General features: G+C 41.1%; 1 protein-coding gene across 2 annotated transcripts in view; it reads left to right on the forward strand.

Moving 5' to 3' along the window:
* The first annotated feature begins 3,989 nt into the window (after positions 1-3,989).
* BCAT1 (branched chain amino acid transaminase 1) overlaps positions 3,990-19,475 on the forward strand; it is a 100,860-nt gene continuing 85,374 nt past the window's right edge. The window contains exon 1 of one of the 2 annotated variants that reach the window (XM_027129428.1): positions 3,990-4,252. In XM_027129428.1, the coding sequence (XP_026985229.1) occupies positions 4,247-4,252 (6 nt within the window). In that variant the 5' untranslated portion in view covers positions 3,990-4,246. The remainder of the gene's footprint in view (positions 4,253-19,475) is intronic. The other variant, XM_027129429.1, reaches the window with a different exon arrangement.

The following is a 19,475-nucleotide window of genomic DNA, read 5'->3' on the forward strand; positions in this document are numbered from 1 at the left end:
TGTTTTAAGGCAGAACAAGAAAAAATTAAACATAAAATTCTCTCTCTGTGTTTGTTTGGGCCTCTTCCCTCCCGAATGTGCAGGGTGCAACTGCATTACACATTAACCAGAGCTCCTCAAAGTTGGGAGGGGCCGCTCAACCATAAAGACCAATTTTTTTTTTTCTTTCTTCTTACCCTAGCTAAGTAACTTCTTAAAAGAATAGTGTTCTTTCCCAGCTCTGTAGGAGGTCCTAGTGACTTGCTGCTTGCTTTGTACGTGCTTATCTGGACTATGTATCCTTGGTAAACTACCAGTATGTCATTTGATGGTTGATCCTTTGTCTCAAAAATGTATATGATTAATGCCTTTGACTTCTAACAGGCAGAACAGTTCTCAGAGCTTTGAGAATCTGCTTCCCGGGTTATAATCCTCAGTTTGGCTCGAATAAAATCCCCTTTTTTTCTTCTTAACTTGATGGCTAATTTAATTTTCGTTGACAAAGATTTCCCACCAAGATCAGATACAAAGCAAGGATCCCCTCTCACCACTCCTTTTCAACATTTTATTGGAAGCCCTTGATAATGCAATGAGTCAAGAAAAGGAAATAGAAGGCATACAGATAGGGAAGGAAGACATGAAACTGTCTTCATTTGCAGATGACATGATCATCTATGTATAAAATCTGAAAGAATCTACGAAAAAAAAAAATTCCTGGAACTAATAAGTCATTCTAGCAAGGTTTCAGGACATAAGGTTAACATAAAAAAGTCAATTGCATTCTTATATACAAACAATAAACTAATGGAATTTGAAATTTAAAATATAATACTATTTATATTAGCACCCCCCAAAATGAAGTACTTTGGTATAAATCTAACAAGATATATACAAAATCTATATAAGAAAGACATAAAACTCTGATGAATACAATCAAACTAAATAAATGGGGAGGACTTCCCTGGTGGTGCAGTGGTTAAGAATCCGCCTGCAAATGCAGGGGACACGGGTTCGAGCCCTGGTCCGGGAAGATCCCACATGCCACAGAGCAATTAAGCCCATGTGCCACAACTACTGAGCTTGCGCTCTAGAGCCCGTGAGCCACAACTACTGAGCCCACGTGCCACAACTACTGAAGCCCGCGTGCTTAGAGCCCACGCTGTGCAACAAGAGAAGCCACCGCAGTGAGAAGCCTGTGCACCGCAACAAAGAGTAGCCCCCGCTTGATGCAACTAGAGAAAGCCCACATGCAGCAACGAAGACCCAACACAGCCAAAATAAATAAATAAATTTAATGAAAAATATAATAATAAAATAAATGGGGAGATATTCTATGTTCGTGGATCAAAAGATTCAACACTGTCAAGATATCAGTACTTCCCAACCTGATCTATAGATTCAATGCAATCCTAATCAAAATTGCAGCAAGTTATTTTAGGGGTATTGACAATCTGATTATAAAGATTATATGGAGAGGCAAAAGACCCAGAATAGCCAACTCAATATTGAAGAAGATTAAAGTTGGAGGACTAATACTACCAGGCTTGAAGACTTACTGTAAAGCTACAAGAGTCTAGAGAGTATGATATTGGTAAAAGAATAGACCAGTGGAGCAGAATAGAGAACCCAGAAATAGACCCCCATAAATATAGTCAGCTGATCTTTGATAAAGGAGCAAAGGCAATACAATGGAGCAAAGATAGTCTCTTCAACAAATGATGCTGGAACAACTGGACATACACATGCAAAAAAAAAAAAAAAAATCTAGACACAGATCTTATGCCTCTCACAAAAATTAACTCAAAATGGATTATAGACTTGAATGTAAAACACAAAGCTACAAAAGCTCCTAGAAGATAATGTAGGAGAAAACTTAGATGATCGTTTTTGTTGTTGTTGTTGTTCTTTTTTTTGCGGTACGCGGGCCTCTCACTGCTGTGGCCTCTCCCGTTGTGGAGCACAGGCTCCGGACGCGCAGGCTCAGCGGCCATGGCTCACGGGCTCAGCCGCTCCGCGGCATGTGGGAGCTTCCCGGACCGGGGCACGAACCCATGTCCCCTGCATCGGCAGGCGGACTCTCAACCACTGCGCCACCAGGGAAGCCCAGTAACAGACTTTTTAATGACAGTGATGACAAAATGGAGCTGGGCTGTCTGGGGCTTTGAAATCAATCTCAAAGTTAGTGTCTCTGGGAACTGTTAGAAATTCTGTCTCTTCTTCGAGTTCAGAAAAACACACAAACACAGACACACAAAAACAAAAAGCCCACTGCCCATGGATAAAGATATGGAATACATCAAGTTTAAAGAATGCAACTTCTTTTAATATCTTTTAACTGTGACTTTCTTGAAGTGTAGCGCCACTGACAGCATAACAGTCTTGGCTGCCGATGACCCTCTTCATTTGGGAAACAGCATTTTTGGTGTCCAGGAGGGAAGTTTGCGGAATGTTTGCATATTGCAATGAGGGACCTCTGTGGGACACTCCTCTCAACATCAGAGGGAAATAGGAGAACAGACAGCCATAGAGAGATTGTTCTCATATTCTTCTGTAGATGTTAATTCCCACAATTCCTCTTTTGCTTTACTTCTAGCTTCCCTTCAAGCTCTTTGCCTTTATACCACCTTCTCTCTTCCTTTGTTGCTTACATAGGAAAGTCATTGGATCTAGAAGTCATTGCCAGGCATGGTTCAGAATTTACTCATTAATTCATTTAGGCCTATCACCCCATCAGTCTCTATCCCTTTACCATGGTTTATTTATCCCCATAAAATTTTCTACTTGCCACCTGATTTTTAAAAAATAACACCTTTATTGAGATATAATTCACTTCATACAATTGACCTGTTTAAAGAGTATAATTCTATTTTATTGTATTCACAGAGTTGTGCAACCATCACCACAATTGCATTTTAGAACATTTTAATCATCCCCCCAAAAAACCCTGTACACATTAGCAGCGACTCTCTACTCCCCCCTCTCCCTAGATTGGCAACAACCATCTATTTTCTGTCCCTATGGATCTTCCTATTCTGGGTATTTCAGATAAATGGAATTATGATTTGTGATCATTTGTGACTGGCTTTGTTCACTTTGTGTAATGTTTGCAAGGTTAATTCATTTTATAGCATGTATCAGTAGTTCATTTCTTTTTATTACCAAATAATATTCTTTTGTGTGAATATACCGCATTTTATTTATCCATTCATCAGTTGATGGACATTTTGCTACCTGATTCATGTTCATTTCTGTTTCCCACTCTAAAATATAAGCTCCGTGGGCTTCCCTGGTGGCGCAGTGGCTGAGAGTCCGCCTGCCGATGCAAGGGACGCGGGTTCGTGCCCCGGTCTGGGAAGATCCCACATGCCGCGGAGCGGCTGGGCCCGTGAGCCATGGCCACTGAGCCTGCGCGTCCGGAGCCTGTGCTCCGCAACGGGAGAGGCCACAACAGTGAGAGGCCCACGTACCGCAAAAAATAAAATATAAGCTCCATGTGTATCACTTTTTTTTTTTTTACCACTCTACCCCTAGAATCTTGCCCAGTACCTGGCACTTTATAAGAGTTCAGGGAATTCCCTGGCGGTTCAGTGGTTAAGGCTCCGCCCTTTCATCACCCAGGGTTCGGGTTCAATCCCTGGTCCGGGAACTAAGATCCCACAAACCCCGCAGAGACACCAAAAAAAAAAAAAAAAAAAACTCAATAAATTTATCAAATGAAAGACTCTATCATTCATTCACCTAACCAAATTTAGTTAAGCATCCACACACACATTTGTGTTGATGGGGGCATGCAGGAAAGTTACTCTGGGGAGTGGAAAGTGAGGCGGGCAGGCAGCCAGCTAAGGAGGGAATGACAATCATGATCTGTGACCTGTTTTTCTCCTTTTCTTTGACATCCCCACATCAGTGATATACGCACACCCAGGCACTAATTCAGGGGTTACGCGTTTGAAAAGCTGGCATCCTCCACCCCCAGGAGTGAGCGGTGGGTAAGGGTCTGGACTGGGCGCCGGGTCAGAATTTTCGTGCGCAAGAGGCTCTACCCACTGGGGCCCGTCTGGGGGAAACACAGCCTCAAGACTCTTCCTGCTGATGCAATCTGCAGGAGGGCCAGCGATAGCCGCTGCCAGGGTCAGTCTGCGAGGCGCCCGCCACGTGTGCCCGCCGCCACTCCAGCCACTTCCCCAGACTCGCGCCGCCCGGAACGCCTGGGACGCAGCGCCTTTGCCTCCGCTCTCCTCGAGCTGCTCTCACGGCCGACCGAACAATGAAGGTAACTGCTTATGATTCTGACTGTACTTTTACAAAAATGTGTGTGTGGATTGAGCCTGCGATTTCTCAAACGCACAGTTGGCAGAAAGGGGACGGAGGAAGGACCACACGGTTTCTTACCACGCAAACATTTGCAATTTTTCCCTTATCAGTCATCGTCGGACAGGACCTTACATTCTTCTTCTCTTCAGACTTCTGCTTAACCCCCGCTCACAGGATGTACCGCCCGCCTCAAGCTCTTTCACAACTGCATTCGTGAACCGAGATAAAAGGCTGCTCGCAGCTCCTTCCCCTGCCTGTTTTGAAGCGCGGAAAGGAAGAGGAAGCTCTTCTCAATTTTCTAAGATGCACAGGAGGTGGGGAATTTCGGAGGAGAGGTCTGGGGGATGTCACTGGCTGTAAACGGGTTTTCTGCTCGGTGTTACGTTATAAAAGAGGGAGGTGCAGAACTAGGTAAGGGGGGCTGTCTCGCCGCTATTAAAACAGAAGGCTTGTCTTACTTGTTTCTTGTGAATAGTCAAGCTTCTAAGAGTTACAAATCAAAGAAGCCTAAGGGCATCCTTTTATTCAAGAACACCCTAGGGTCTTTTATTCTTATGCTAATAAAGGATAATTAGCCCAGCTGCCTATTCCTTGGGAAGGTTTATGTGTAGAAATGAACAGATGTAAGGGTTCTGTTTTCCTGGTCCTACACGCTGGAAAACTGCAATGATATGAAAAACTGAAGGGCAGCTTTTTTAAAGGAAAGTGAAGGATGGGCAAGTAGTCCTGCCTTCTAACATCTTGGAAGTAGGAGAATCCTATATGCAGTCTGAACTTTGAGGAGAAAAAAAAGCTGAGTTTCAGAGTTTCCAAGGAGGGAGATAAGTATGGTTTTCAACTGGGCTTATCCACAACCCATTCCAGTCTACAGTTTCACTTACGAGAAATAATATGTCAATGGTGCCTTTTCACCAAACAAAAATTTCCACTATGATTAGGCAGGAAACGAGTGGAAATGTAGTTCTGTATTAAGAAGAGATATGCAAATGCGCCGCGGTGAAAAATTCAGCAGCCTTCCTCTTCTAGAGTTAAGACATTCTATTTCTGACTTGCTCATGCCTGTCTACTTTCAGCTGAAAAATACACTTTGATTGAGTATTGAATTAGTGAGTAAAAGGAGAAAATTATGAGAATAAACAGTCTTGCTTTTCCAACTTTCCCCTGTACCATGTGGAACTGTGGTTGATTATCTGTATGTAGTTGATTATCTGTAAGTTCATGGGTGCTTTAACATGAGTCCGAAACCCCCTTCCCTTTTACGACGTACTTTTTATAACACAGGAACTGAAGATATCTTCAAGTAGTCTCATTTCTGTTTTCTGATATGTTACTAAGATTAAGAAAGAAATGCTTATGTATTTTAGGCATGATCTAAGGAGTATTTAAGGTTCCTTTAAGTGTGTTTTTATTATTTCAAAAAACCTTTCTACTAATCTTTTACCTAAGTATTGCTCATACTTAGGTCATCATTTAAAAAAAAAAAAAAAGTTATTTGCACAAGACACCATGATAGGCTCTGTCCTCAGCAAATTTTCCAGACATGGTCTTGCCTGGGAGCTATTATTTTAAGATGGACACTTACAGAATGGGCAACCGAGTGAGTAAAATAGCATATACATTGAATAGGATGTGTATAAAAATGGTAATTACATACTATAACTTACTGAATTAAGGTGGAGATTTACAAGAGACACATATCTGAAAGGACAGAGATGAGAAGTCATTGGCAGGGATGCCTGGTTAAATGAAGGGAGAGGGCTGTTTGTGTGTGTGTGTGTGTGTGCGCGCGCGCGCAGGGGGCCCAACAGGACGTGGGGCAGGGAGAGGGGATTCACATTCCAGACACAGGATGTGGCCCCTGAGGCCAGGCTCAGAGATGCATAGCTAGTTAAGCAGGCCTAACAAAAGGGCATTGGTAGAACCTGCAATGGTGAGAAAGAAAAAAAAGAAAAAGGGAGAACAAAAAATGAGAGTTTAATTTTGGCCAATATTTCATTTAGTGAGCTTCCATAATAAATAACTTCATTTAATTTTAGAACTACAGAGAGAAAGGAAGATGAGTTAAGAAAATTTTCCATTTGTATGCAAGAATTGATCTTGCCTGTTAGCTCATTGAAACTGAGAAGGTCTAATCATTTGAAATGGGCTTAAAATCTTGTGAAAAAAAGTTAAGAACAGTGCTCTGATTATTACAGAGGTTTATGCTAAGAATTAAAATCAAGTTATGGTTTCCTTCAGTAGTTGTGTATCTCCCAATTATTTTCATAATTTTAGATGTTATCCCTTACATCAGGTCAGGACTTTTAGTTCTGTAGGGGAGGAAAAATAATTTTCCTTCTACCCTTCTAGATTCTTGACTAAGATATCCCTGTAATAAAACACAGATTAACAGGAAAACAACCCCAGAAGTTTAATAACATGTATACCTCCTGTATACATGAAAGATACCCAGGAAAACTGAGTCACTCCCTGCAATGGCCCAAGCTATCGCCTTAAATATCATCTTCAGCTAAAGACAAAAGAAAGATGCTGGAGCAGTGGAGCAAACCAGTTATGGGAGGTTATCAGACAATGCACAGAAAATTACAGATTTAAGTCGGTACCTTCTCGGTACAGAGAGGGAGACACCCTTACAAATGGGGATTTCCCTTGTAAATGCAACTTCTACTCTGTTTTCAAATATTCTTTTGTGTCTGCAGCCTTTCAGAGATAATCAGTTCAAAATAATCCTTCTGCCAAAGAGGCATATTTTAGGGGTGATCTATTCTGCTCCCCTTCAGTTCATTATTTCTAATATTAAGAGATAGACCAGGGAAGGGTTGACCTAAAACAAATAAACTGCGGCAAATATTTCTCCAGCAAAGATGGGTTTGTTTGGGATCAGCAGAGAATTGCAATTCGGGGTTCGCGACCAAGGCCAGCCACAAGCAAGTCTGCACAGCAAGGAAAGAAATCTTTATAGAGGGGAGGACATTGGAACGGCTCTAGTAAACAGAGTCCATGGCTTTTCACTGACCGAGTTGCTGCTGGAGTCTTTCTTCTTCTCGTTGGGCTCTGCTGTCATTGCGGGCCCGGAGAATTCCCTCTTCTGGGCTCCTGACTCTATTAAATTGAAGATTCTGTAATTTTTTAAAGACGTGCACAGCTGGATAGTATAACCTGAGAGGTCTAGGCTTATGAGTAAACTTTTTCTGTGCATAAATGAAGAGTTGTTTCTAAACTGTGGGCACTGTGAGAGTTCGGGTTAGTTATATCTTTGGGGGTTTCTGGTTGTTTGCTTCTCTGAATGGCCTCTCCTCAATGAGTGTAGAAAGATGAAAATGAAGAGTTTTCTCTGTCTTATTTTAGGCTTGGCAACTGTAATTCCTCTAACTAACAGATGCCACACTACAGAAACCCAGTGGAATGTTCAGCCTTATTATGCCCGAGGGGATTTAGTTACCCCATTAGAGTGAGAATCTGGTACCTCCCATGATAGACATCATTATCCCAGGCAGCCTCCACTTCCTATATGGTACATCATTCTTTCTGAGCACAGGAGGATACCATGGCTGGTCTGCTCACTTTACAGTTGTAAATGTGGGCAGCCTTTGTGTTGTAACTTTATCCCCTTAACAGCTGTCCAAATGCTCTAAACATTTAAAGTGACATATGGTAAACATTCCTACTGATGGGCTTTACTGAGTCTCTGTAGCCCATTTGGTAATACATGTCAGTGGCCATTCAACTAAGGCTACTGAAATTGGAATCCATGTACGTCAAACTTGGGTGCAACTCAAATGTTTAAAATGTTTCCAAATGAAGCATTTGGGATGCTCTGATTCCTAAACATAACTTTGTAAATATTTGCACACATTTTTATCATAAGATCTAGTCTATGATTTGCAATGTCAGTTGTAAATATGAAGCCACCGCAGAATCAGTCTTTTCTATCACACAAGGGTTCATGATGTGTCAGTTGTGCCTGTGCTTCTAATCAGTCTTCTCAAATCTACAAGATGAATAATATTACCCTAGAAATTGAGTCTTACATCCTTAAAATGACTTAGAAACTGGATCACCTTATTAATACAGTATAGCATATAAATATTTTCCTATTATCATATAGGCCATGCCCCTTTTGTGGGAAAAGCCATTTTGCAAAATATTTCTCTCATGTTCAGTGATTAATGGGAGAAAGAAAATCTTAAAAAAAGAGATAATCATGCTCCAGAAATTTAGGGAAAAGATCAAGAAGAGAAGAAAAAGGAAAACAAGTGAAAAAAAAAAATAGAGGGAATTACATTACAACAAGCAATAATCAGGAAAAGTCATACTGAAAAACATGTGATTCTTTGTGATTGAAAAATTCACCTAGTTCCATTAATAGTCTTATATTTCATCTCAAAAGAACCAATTCATTAGTTTTTTTTAAATTTTGATATGTAGATCTGAATATTTGATCAATTGCATGTACAGTCTATCCCCTAGTCTGAGAAATGTTTTTGCTATTTTGACTGGAGATGGTTAAGAATCCTAGGACATAATTAGAGTTCAAATTCTACTTGACTCCTTATAAATCTAGACAGAAGGGGCACCTGTTGGGATGTTCTAAACCAAACAAGCTACAAATGTCTCTTACGTGACCAGCAAAGACCTCAATGGATTTCCAGCATAAGGCCAAGGGTGGATTTGCACACGATGATCACTCAGCAGTTGTTAACATTCCATCTCTATTAAAGGGCAATTTTGCCTAGTACTTTTCATTTCATTTTACCTGATTCAGATTCAAAGTTATATTGTTTTGATTTTAGTACTAGATATTAGCGCAGGAATCTGAAATCACAGTAAATGTTTCTTTGAACTTTGAAGATAAAAGGTAGAGTTAAAATGGAGCTGTAAGGTCACTTGGGGGAGCATAATAATGCATTGCTCAGGGATTCCATGGTTTTCAAGGTTAGTGAATGGTTTGTACTTGCAAGGTTAGTGTTGGTGTTCATAGTAGAAACACATCCAGGTTTTGGGAAGGACTTCTTTGCTTAACAAAAGTGAGATGCTTTATATTTTTAAATGCTATATAAGTTGCGTAACATTGAATTGTAACCTCAAAACAGTCATATGGGGCTTCCCTGGTGGCGCAGTGGTTGAGAATCTGCCTGCCGATGCAAGGGGCGCGGGTTCGTGCCCCGGTCTGGGAGGATCCCACGTGCCGCGGAGCGGCTGGGCCCGTGAGCCATGGCCGCTGAGCCTGCGCGTCCGGAGCCTGTGCTCCGCAACGGGAGAGGCCACAACAGTGAGAGGCCCGCGTACCGCAAAAAAAAACAAACAAAAAACAGTCATATGAGGAAAGCACGGCGACTATTATTAACTCCCATTTTACAGGCAAGGAAAATGAAGATCAGAAAACTCACTTAAACTGTTTAAGATCACAAACTGCCCAACATTACGAGAAACTAGATATATTTGATTCCTAGTCCAGTGTGCTGTCTCCCTCACCGGTGGTTCTAGCTCTTTTTGGGTCTGATGTCACTTTGCAAATCTTAGAAGAATGGATAATCACCTCAGCAAAATGCACAAATACACATAGGCACAAAATTTTATATCTAAATTATTTATTGTTAAAACCAAGGCAATGCAGTCCATACAGCATGAAAGACTAGTGGAAAATACTGAAATGATCTAGTTATTTAGAACAGTGGAGTGCTACTGGCTCTTGCACCTGAAATCAGCTGAGATATGTAAATATATAAGCAAGAGAGCCACACTGCCCTTTGAATATTGAAAATACCTGCCTTTAGTCCAAAAGGCAAGCAATTATTTTCTTTGCCTTTTAGCAACACATGAGTTATCAGTTTCTTCTTTTTATCTCTTAAAGTACATAGTGTAGTGGAGGGAGAAAAAATTTTCCTCTTTCCTTTTAGGTTCCTTTCCTGGCATCATGCAAATTAGGCTGACAAAAGACAGATTAGCAAGTGAAAACCAGAGTTTATTAGCTCTTGCAGCTTGCATACATACAGGAGAAACTCAGTGATGAGTAACTCAAGGGGTGGTTAGAACTTGGGTTTATATAGCATCTTAACAAAGAGAAACAAATTTGTAAAGGCAAACGTTTTAAGTTTCCAAGGGCAGCAAACTGTGGGAAGGTAAGTATATGGGGGATACTAGTGGGGGAATATTTGTGCAGGTCCATCTCAGTACTGACTTTCTGTCTTCTTCATGGCTGTAAAACTTCTTCAGGAGAGGAGATTTTTGGCAGTCCTTTTTCTCAGAAGTTTCTGCTTTTAGTCAGAGAAGGGAGGTTCCAGGAAGCCTTCCTGTTGCATCTGTTCATCTCATTTTGAAGTGTATGCATGGCTGTTTTTATTAAACAGGGTTAGTACACAATTTCTTAGCAGAGTTTAGTAGTTGGGGGTGCCTACCCTTCCCATTTCATTGGTAACTTCCCTGCCCAAATAGGTCTACATGGCTATGTTGCTACCAGATGACCACTGCCTCAGCCGCAGCTAATTACAGCAAGGGTGGATATCTGGCCCAAGTCCAACCATCTTTCACTTCTTTCTTATTCTCTTATCCCCTACATTCAGATACCATATCCTGCGGATTCTGTTTTATCTGTTTCTGTATGTTCTCTCTTTCCCATTGCTGGTGTACTGATTTATGCTCTCATTACTTCCTGCTTGCATTATTTCAAAAGTCTCTCAACTGGTCTCAAGATTATTTTTTCTTAATTTTCCTAAAGCATTATTTTGATTATGTCATTCACCCACTCAAAATACCTCTATGACTTCACCATTGTCTACTGAACTGAACTTAGTGCATGAGGCCTTTTTCTAATCTATCCTCTCTTCTATGTGGATGTGCTCCTCCAATCATTATGGAGGATTTGCTGTTCCTCAAAATGAGCTTTTGCATTTCCATATATTCATTTCTAACTGCTTCTTCCTCATACCTCCTCCCCATTTGTGCCCTCCATCATGCCACTCACCATGTGGCTTAGCCCCCAGGCACTTTTTGAGAAAGCGACTTGTTTTACAGTAGAATGAGTATGGGTGGAAGATGGTAAGGTAAGAGTAGGGTTACCTTTTGAAGTCAGGAAATAAGATATTGATCATATCTTGCAACTTCTGCACTCACATTTCCTCTCTTCCGTGAACCTTGTACCATCATTGGGGCTCTTACAGATATTGGTTGAGGTAAATCAATGACCACTTTCTAGACTTCCTAGATCCAGATTAATTGATTCTGTTTTATACTTCTTTGTTTTCAAACAGCAGATACATTTTTTTCCACATCTGGATTTATTTGAAGTCAAAGTTTTAATTGACTCCCAAAAGATAGAGGGTTATAAAACCAGACAACTGTTAGTAATTACATGTTTTAATGCTTATTGCCAAATTCAATTTATACAGCTACTTTTTCCTGATTGATTTTTTAGGGGTGGTGAAACTGTACATAGATTGTAAGCATTCATTGCACACATTTCTGGGAAAGTTCATTCGAAAAGATGCTACATAACAATATGAACTGGACCCATGAAAATCATAAGGATCAAACTCAACAATGCCAGTCCACTAAATCGCTACCGTCTTCAGATTTATGCAGTATGTAAAGAGAAAGCGTCCCTGCCACAACCCAAGGAACTGACTTAGAATATAGAACAAAGTCATGTGTCTAGGAATGTTAACAAATTCCAATACTGTTTAACATGGGAATTTTGTTGTTGTTTGCAAACAAAGCAGTTTTTAAGCAAACTAATTAGTGCGTACACAGACAAATCCAACAAAAGAGGCACTTAGAAGCAGTGTTCATTGAATATTGGAATTCTGAAAGAAAAAATCTATTAGGTCATTTTAGGCATTTACTTCTGCTAAAGAAGGATTGTTCTTTTGAGTTTATTTTTCTAGCTTTCAATTCTATTCCACTTAAAAACCGAAAGAACCAAGACTTCTCAAATCTTCTGTGGACAATTTTGCCACTTACTATATTCACTATTTAAAAGTTTCCTGATAATTATTTTCCTTTCCTTTTAGTTCTGTATTCTATTTGCTCTAATTAGTAATGTCAGTAGTTCAGTGAATATGTAGATAGAGAATGTCAATAAGTCTTGTGCTCCTTTAATTATTTCATGCATGCCTCTTACATTAACACTGTGTCTGCTGGTCTACCGGCACCTTTCCTCCTCTTGACCAATGTTCTTAGAACATTTATTCACAGTAGTCCATCAGTCTACCATTTGATGTTAAAAGACAACTTTTTTGTTTTTTGGCTGCGTTGGGTCTTTGTTGCTGTGCGCGGACTTTCTCTAGCTGTGGTGAGGGGGGGCTACTCTTTGTTGCAGTGCGCGGGCTTCTTATTGCGGTGGCTTGTCTTGTTGCGGAGCATGGGCTCCAGGCATGTGGGCTTCAGTAGTTGCGGTGCGTGGGCTCAGTACTTGTGGCTCGAGGGCTCTAGAGTGCAGGCTCAGTAGTTGTGGCCACAGGGTTAGTTGCTCTGCGGCATGTGGGATCTTCCCAGACCAAGGCTTGAACCCGTGTCCCCTGTATAGGCAGGTGGATTCTTAATCACTGTGCCAGGGAAGCCCGGACCTCATTCTCTTTTACACCTGATGAATATGTGGGTGACTTCCAATCTTTTCTTATTACAAACAATGCTGCAGTCAATACTCTCATTTATATGTCACTTCACACATGTACATGTAAATACAAGGCACTTTTAATTAACTAAATATTAACAATGATGTTGAGCTATTAAATCTATCTCAGACTATGCAGTTAAGATAATGTGGTTGCAAATGACCCCTCATTCCCAGCATCATAATGTTGTCTTTTGGGGCTTTCCTGGTGGCACAGTGGTTAAGAATCCGCCTGCCAATGTAGGAGACACAGGTTCAAGCCCTGGTCCAGGAAGATCCCACGTGTCACAGAGCAACTAAGCCCCTGCACCACAACTACCGAGCCCGTGCTCTAGAGCCCGTGAGCCATAACTGCTGAGCCCATATGCCGCAACTACTGAAGCCCACGCACGTGGAACCCGTGCTCGGCAACAAGAGAAGCCACCACAATGAGAAGCCCGCGCACTGCAATGAAGACCCAATGCAGTCAAAAAAAAAAAAGAATGAGGTTAAAGAAAAAAACAACTAATGGAGGAAAGAATGAGTGAGCTCTCTATACACAGATTAAAGGAAAATCTCCATGAGCCTTTTCACTGTATATGTTTGTACATTTGCTTTTTGACCATGAGAGTTTATTGCATTCAAAATTGAAATTAAAACAAAACAATGGAAATCCCTTGTAGTGGAATTTATTTGACTCTAGAGCTATTATCAAGGAAATCTGAAATTCTGGGTAATTCAGCACCATCAGTTAAGACCAAGGATATATTTCTTATAATATTTAATTATAACTAAAAATTATCCTTTGCTGTACACCTGAAACTAACAACATTGTAAATCAACTATACTCCAATGTAAAATTAAATTTTTTTTAAATTATCTATTGAGAAATCAGGTAAACATAATATGTACAACAAACTTTACAGTAACTATTATATTAAGAATACACAGAAGAGAAGATGGCCTTCTATGAGCCAGGAAGTGGGCCCTCACCATACACCAAATCTGCCTTGGTCTTGAACTACCCAGCCTCCAGGTCTATAAGAAATAAACTTCTGTTGTTTAGAAGCCAAAAAAAAAAAAAAAGTATACAAACTCTTCTTGAAACCTAACATTTATAATAATGACTAGCAAACAATGATTGACTTGAGTTTCATTTAATTAAACACGTACCTCTTACTAAGACTACCAGGCTTTATACCAGGTAATAGGCGAATGGAAATAATTCAAGCATTATTCATACTCTTGAGAAATTGCTCTATTCAGAAAGAGATATATAAAAAGTAACACAATAAAGTATAATGTGGGTTACAGCAGAAGTCTGCACAAAGTACCGTGGTACATGGAAAAGATTAGTCAGAGAAATCAGGGAAGGCTTGAAATAAGTGGAGGTGATGTTTGAGCAGAAGCATGAGAGAAGGTCAGGTGAACAAGGAAGTAAGAGTGTTTCAGGCACATACGTGGTCCACTTTCACCCACCCCCAGACTTCTGGACCTAGATTCAATCACTCATTCCTTTACCGTAAAAGACCATGAGGAGGGCTTCCCTGGTGGCGCAGTTGTTGAGAGTCCGCCTGCTGATGCAGGGGACACGGGTTCGTGCCCTGGCCTGGGAGGATACCACATGCCGCGGAGCAGCTGGGCCCGTGAGCCGTGGCCGCTGAGCCTTGCGCGTCCGGAGCCTGGCTCCGCGACGGGAGAGGCCACGGCAGTGAGAGGCCCGCGTACCGCAAAAAAAAAAATAAAAATAAAAAAAAGACCATGAGGAAAAGCGTGCCTGGCCTCCCTTCCAGACCACTGGGAAATACAGAGCCCTGAGTACCCAACATCCTTGAGGAAAGAACTATTAGAACTCACACCACTGGCAACCTTGCAGTCAGTTAAATTCACCAAATCACATTTTGCTCACAAAATGAGCAAATGGGGATCCCTGGTCAGGGAATTAGATTGTGCACGGCATGCGTGCACAATCTAATTCCCTGACCAGGGATCGAACCCGGGCACCCTGCACTGGGAGTGCGGAGTCTTACCCACTGGACCACCAGGGAAGTCTCCAGCTGGCTTCTTATCACCCTGCCAGCCTCAGACTGAATGTCGCTACCTCAGAGATAACCTCGCAACCCCCCAGTGATTCCCAGTCCTTTAGAGCACTAATTACAATTTACACTTATTTACTGGTGTGATTATCTGTACGGTTTTGGGATTGATATCTGACTCTCCCACTAGATCATACATTTCTTGAGGGCAAGGAGCATATCCAGTTTTTTTCCACTGTGTAAATGCATGTAATCCAATACCTGGCTTAGCATAAGTGGTTGGTGAGTGTGGTAAGCTGAGTAATGAACCCCCAGTTATGTCTATGGCTCAATCCTCTGAAGCTTTTACGGTAAAGGAGATTTCACAGGTATGACTAAGTTATAGCTCTTGAGATGGGGAGATTATCCTTGATTTTCTGGTTGGGGCCAGTGTAATCACAGGGGTCTACACAAGGAAGGCAGGAGGGTCACAGGAAGAGAAGGAGATGTGACAATGGAAGCAGAGGTTGGGGGGAAAGAGAGAGGGAGTAAGATTTGAAGATGCTATGCTGCTTGCTTTGAAGATGGAGAAGGGACCATAAGCCAGGGAACGCAGGTGGCTTCTACAAGCTGGGAAAGGCAAGGAAACAGATTCTCACCCTACAGCCTCCAGAAGGAATGTAGCTCTGCTGACACCTTGGGACTTCTGACCTCCAAAACCGCAAGATAATGCCACAAAGTGTATGGCGATTGGTTACAGCAGCCATAGAAAATGAATATAGATTTTGGCACCTAGAGATGGGGTGCTACTGTAACAAATACCCGAAAATGCGGAAGTGGCTTTGAATTGGGCATTGGGCAGAGGATGGAAGAAATTTGAGGAGTACAAAAGGAAAAACCTACATTGTCTTGAACCGATTGTTAGAAATATGGATGTTAAAGGCACCGCTGATGAGGGCTCTGAAAGTACTGGAGGATATATTTATGGAAAACAGAGGAAAGGGGATCCTTATTATATAGTAGAAGAAAGCTTAGTGGGTTTGTGTATTACAGTTATGTGAAAAGCAGAATTTGTAAGTGATGAACTGAGATATTTAGCTGAGATTTCCAAGCAAAGTGTTGAAGTTGCAGCCTGGTTTCTTCTTTCTGATTATAGTAAAATGCAAAAGGAAAGAGGTATGTTGAGGGGAGAACTGTTAAGCCCGAAGGAACCAGGTCTTGACGGGTTGGGAAATTCTGAGACTCTTCAGATTATGAAAGACGCTCACGTGAGGAGATTGACCATTAGGAAAGCACGCTCTGGCTGTGGTGACATGCAAAGAAGAGGTGATGGTGCTTGGACTAGTGGGGTGGTGGCGGTGTGGAAAAGGTAGAGGAATGAGCTGGTTTTATTGGGACTTTGTTTAGGGTCTTTGGGGTCTATAAATGGAAACACATGTTGCACTCTTACAGAGCTCCCTTTCCTGGCCGCCTGAGCTCTCTGGCTGTCTAAACCCTCTCTGGAATGTTTTGTCTTAGTGTCCCTTGGGACCAGATCATCTTTTTCTCCAGAAATGCACTCTGGATTTCTCCCTGGACTAAAGGTCCAGTGAGGAGCGGTCTCTAGCTTCCTGCTCTTCCTCCACCACTCCATCAATGAGTCTTCCAGATGCCCTTTAGGCAACTCACTGGATCCACTTGGTCCAAGAGACAGTCACCATCACATCCATCTCACCCTGGACACAGACCAGAGGGCGGGGCCATCTTGTCCTTCAGTCCTTGGGTAGCAGACAAGTTAATACAGTGTTAACAGGATTAGAGAGAAAAGGAGAGATAATAGTAATGTGATGGAGCCACCAAAGGACCCAAAGCCTGTAAGGAAGATAGAAATCTCTTGATTAAGAGATCCAAAAACTAGAAGAACCAGAGCAGCTGGTGCCCAAAGGTAAACAAAACTGAGATGTGGTGATATAACTAATAGCAAAGAAGGAAGAACATCCACACCCTTCTTCTCATTTCCCTCAAGATGATGACTTCAGATTACTATGATGCACTCACTGAACAAATATTTGAAGAGTACTTACTGTGTAAGCATCCGGCACTGCTCGAGGTCTTGAGGCTATGAGAATGAATACCAGGCAGAGTCAACACTCTCATGGCACTCATAGGGAAAGGCCACGTAACATGACAGTTGTGGGCAAAATCTGGGACCAGACTGCTGGTGTGTTTTCTTATCTATAAAATGGTGGTAATAATAGTACCTACCCCACAGGATGCTGTGAGGATTGAATAAAATAACAAATGTAGAGCCCTTCTATCAGTGGTTTGAAATAAGTACTACGTAAATATTAACTAAAGTTATTCTAATTTACTCTCATATGCTAACAAATAAAATATGTCAATTAGTGATGCAGTAGCAAGGAAATAAAATGAAGTGATGTTATAGTGACAGAGCTGAGGGGAAGCCAATACTAATTTATACTGGCTGGTCAGGGAAAGCCTCACAGAGAAGGTGAATTTTGTGCTAAGACCTGAGTGATCTGGAGGTAGCGTCCCATGCATAGCGAGCCGCAGAGTTAGCTTACTAAACTTCCTGGAGTTTAGTGAGAGAGGAGAAAAGTTTCAAGATGGGGCCACATCATGAATACTCCTTTAAGCCATGGTAAGGAGTGTGGATTTTATTCAAAGTGCAGTTGATCATTTGAGCAACAGATGGAATTACATTTTAAAAAGTCACTGGTGAGTCAGATGGTATATTATGGTTACATTTTTTTCCTTACACAACCTTTTGTTTTTCCTTTAGTTAATTATTGCATTCTTTTCTTCCATTTGCTCACTTTACTACGTATTTATTACGAATTATTCCCAACTCTCAAATAGCCTCTATAATTTTGCATAGATCAAGTGCATCCATTTATCTGTCAGTCCTTTTTTATTTTTCCTGGACTATTTTTTTTCCTGCCACCCTTCTTGTTCTTGTTCCAATCTGTCCTGGTTTCTCTCCAGGACAGCTGCACAGCTGTCTTTCTAAGACTTCTCCTTGGCATCCTGTATCCTCTGTGTTAGGCCCCCAGATTTCTGAATCTCATGGCTTCCTCTTTCTTAGTTTACTTCCTCATTTGTGTGGAGCATATCCTTCAGTAGTTTCCAATTAAAGAGTATATAAGAGGTAAATGTTTTGATTCCTTGCATGCCTGAAAATGCTTTTGTTTTATCACACTAGGTTGATACTTGATTATGAACAGCTTTCTGAGTTAGAAATGATTTTGCATCCAAATTTTAAAGATATTACTATATTATTTTCTAGTTTCCTGTGTCATTAATGAGAAGTCAAAGGGCGCTCTTATTTCAGATCCTTTTTACATGCAACCTATCTTTGTTCTTTCCAGAAGTATTCAGGATCTCTTTTTATTGCTTGTGTTTGGAAACTTTACGATGACATGAGTCCTTTCATCCTAGGAAATTTTCTGGTCATATATCTTTTGATAATTTCTTCCCCTCCTCTTTCTTCTTTTCTTTTTCTTAATCTCCTATTTGTTTATTGTTAGACTGCCTTGACTGATCCTCTAAAAAAATTTCTCCCCGAATGTCCAATTTGGGAAGGGGAGAGATTTCATCAATGTTACCTTCCAACCTTTTCCTTGAATTAAAAAATTTTAGTCTTCATATTTCTAAGACCATTAAAAATTCCCTAATTATTTAAATAATAACATCATGTTCTTGTTTCATGGAAGAAATATCTTTTTTATATTTCTGAGGAAATTAATTATAATTAAAACATTTTCTTCCTACTCTCTGTATTGTTCCTCCTCTATACCTCTTATTTGTTTCTGTTTTTTGGGAAGAGGGGGTTACCTTTCACGTAGGAGGCTTCTTCAAATATCTGGTGACCTGTGCCAACCCATTTATATTTAAGAATGAGGCAGCAAGAAGCCTCTGGGAAACTCTGTACACATGCTTGGTGCCTTCTCTGGTCCATTTCACAGTTTTATGACCACGGGGAAGTGACTAGGCCATTTCATTGGAGGATTCCCAACTATCCTTAATTCTAGGTCTTTTCTCAGGGCGTTATATAGTTTTTTCAGGAAGAATCATCCAATCTGCATGGGACCTTCTGCCTATGTTTTGTGGACCACTGTAGGGAACTAGTGGTTTCATCATTTAGTGTGTGGATTTTCATTATTTTCCTTGGAAAGTGTTTAGATTCCCTTAAGCCTGGATCTCTTGTGGCTCATTCCTCCAGTGAATAAATCTCTCATTTCCTGCTGGAATTAGGAAGAAGTAGTTACCTGGCTGGGCTAGGTGGGTGTGGAGCCCCAGAGGTAGGTGTATCTGAACCTTATATGGGTAAGACAGGATGTTAAATGGGACCATGGTCTCCACTGAGGCTCTAGTAGAGTCGACCCTCCATATCCACGACTCTACTACGTGGTTTTATTTAAGGGACTTGGGCATCCTCGGATTTTGGTGTCTGAGGGGGTGTTCTGGAACCAATCCCCAGCAGATCCTGTAGGGAACACAGAGAGACAAGTACCTATACATTCCAAGCAGACATTTTTGATGTATCTAAAGAACTTCCTAAAGGACAGCAAAATTAG

This window comes from Aethalodelphis obliquidens, unplaced genomic scaffold (genome assembly GCF_003676395.1).
Source record: "Aethalodelphis obliquidens isolate GAN/ISIS:26980383/991018 unplaced genomic scaffold, ASM367639v1 scaffold36, whole genome shotgun sequence".
Classification (NCBI taxonomy): domain Eukaryota; kingdom Metazoa; phylum Chordata; class Mammalia; order Artiodactyla; family Delphinidae; genus Aethalodelphis; species Aethalodelphis obliquidens.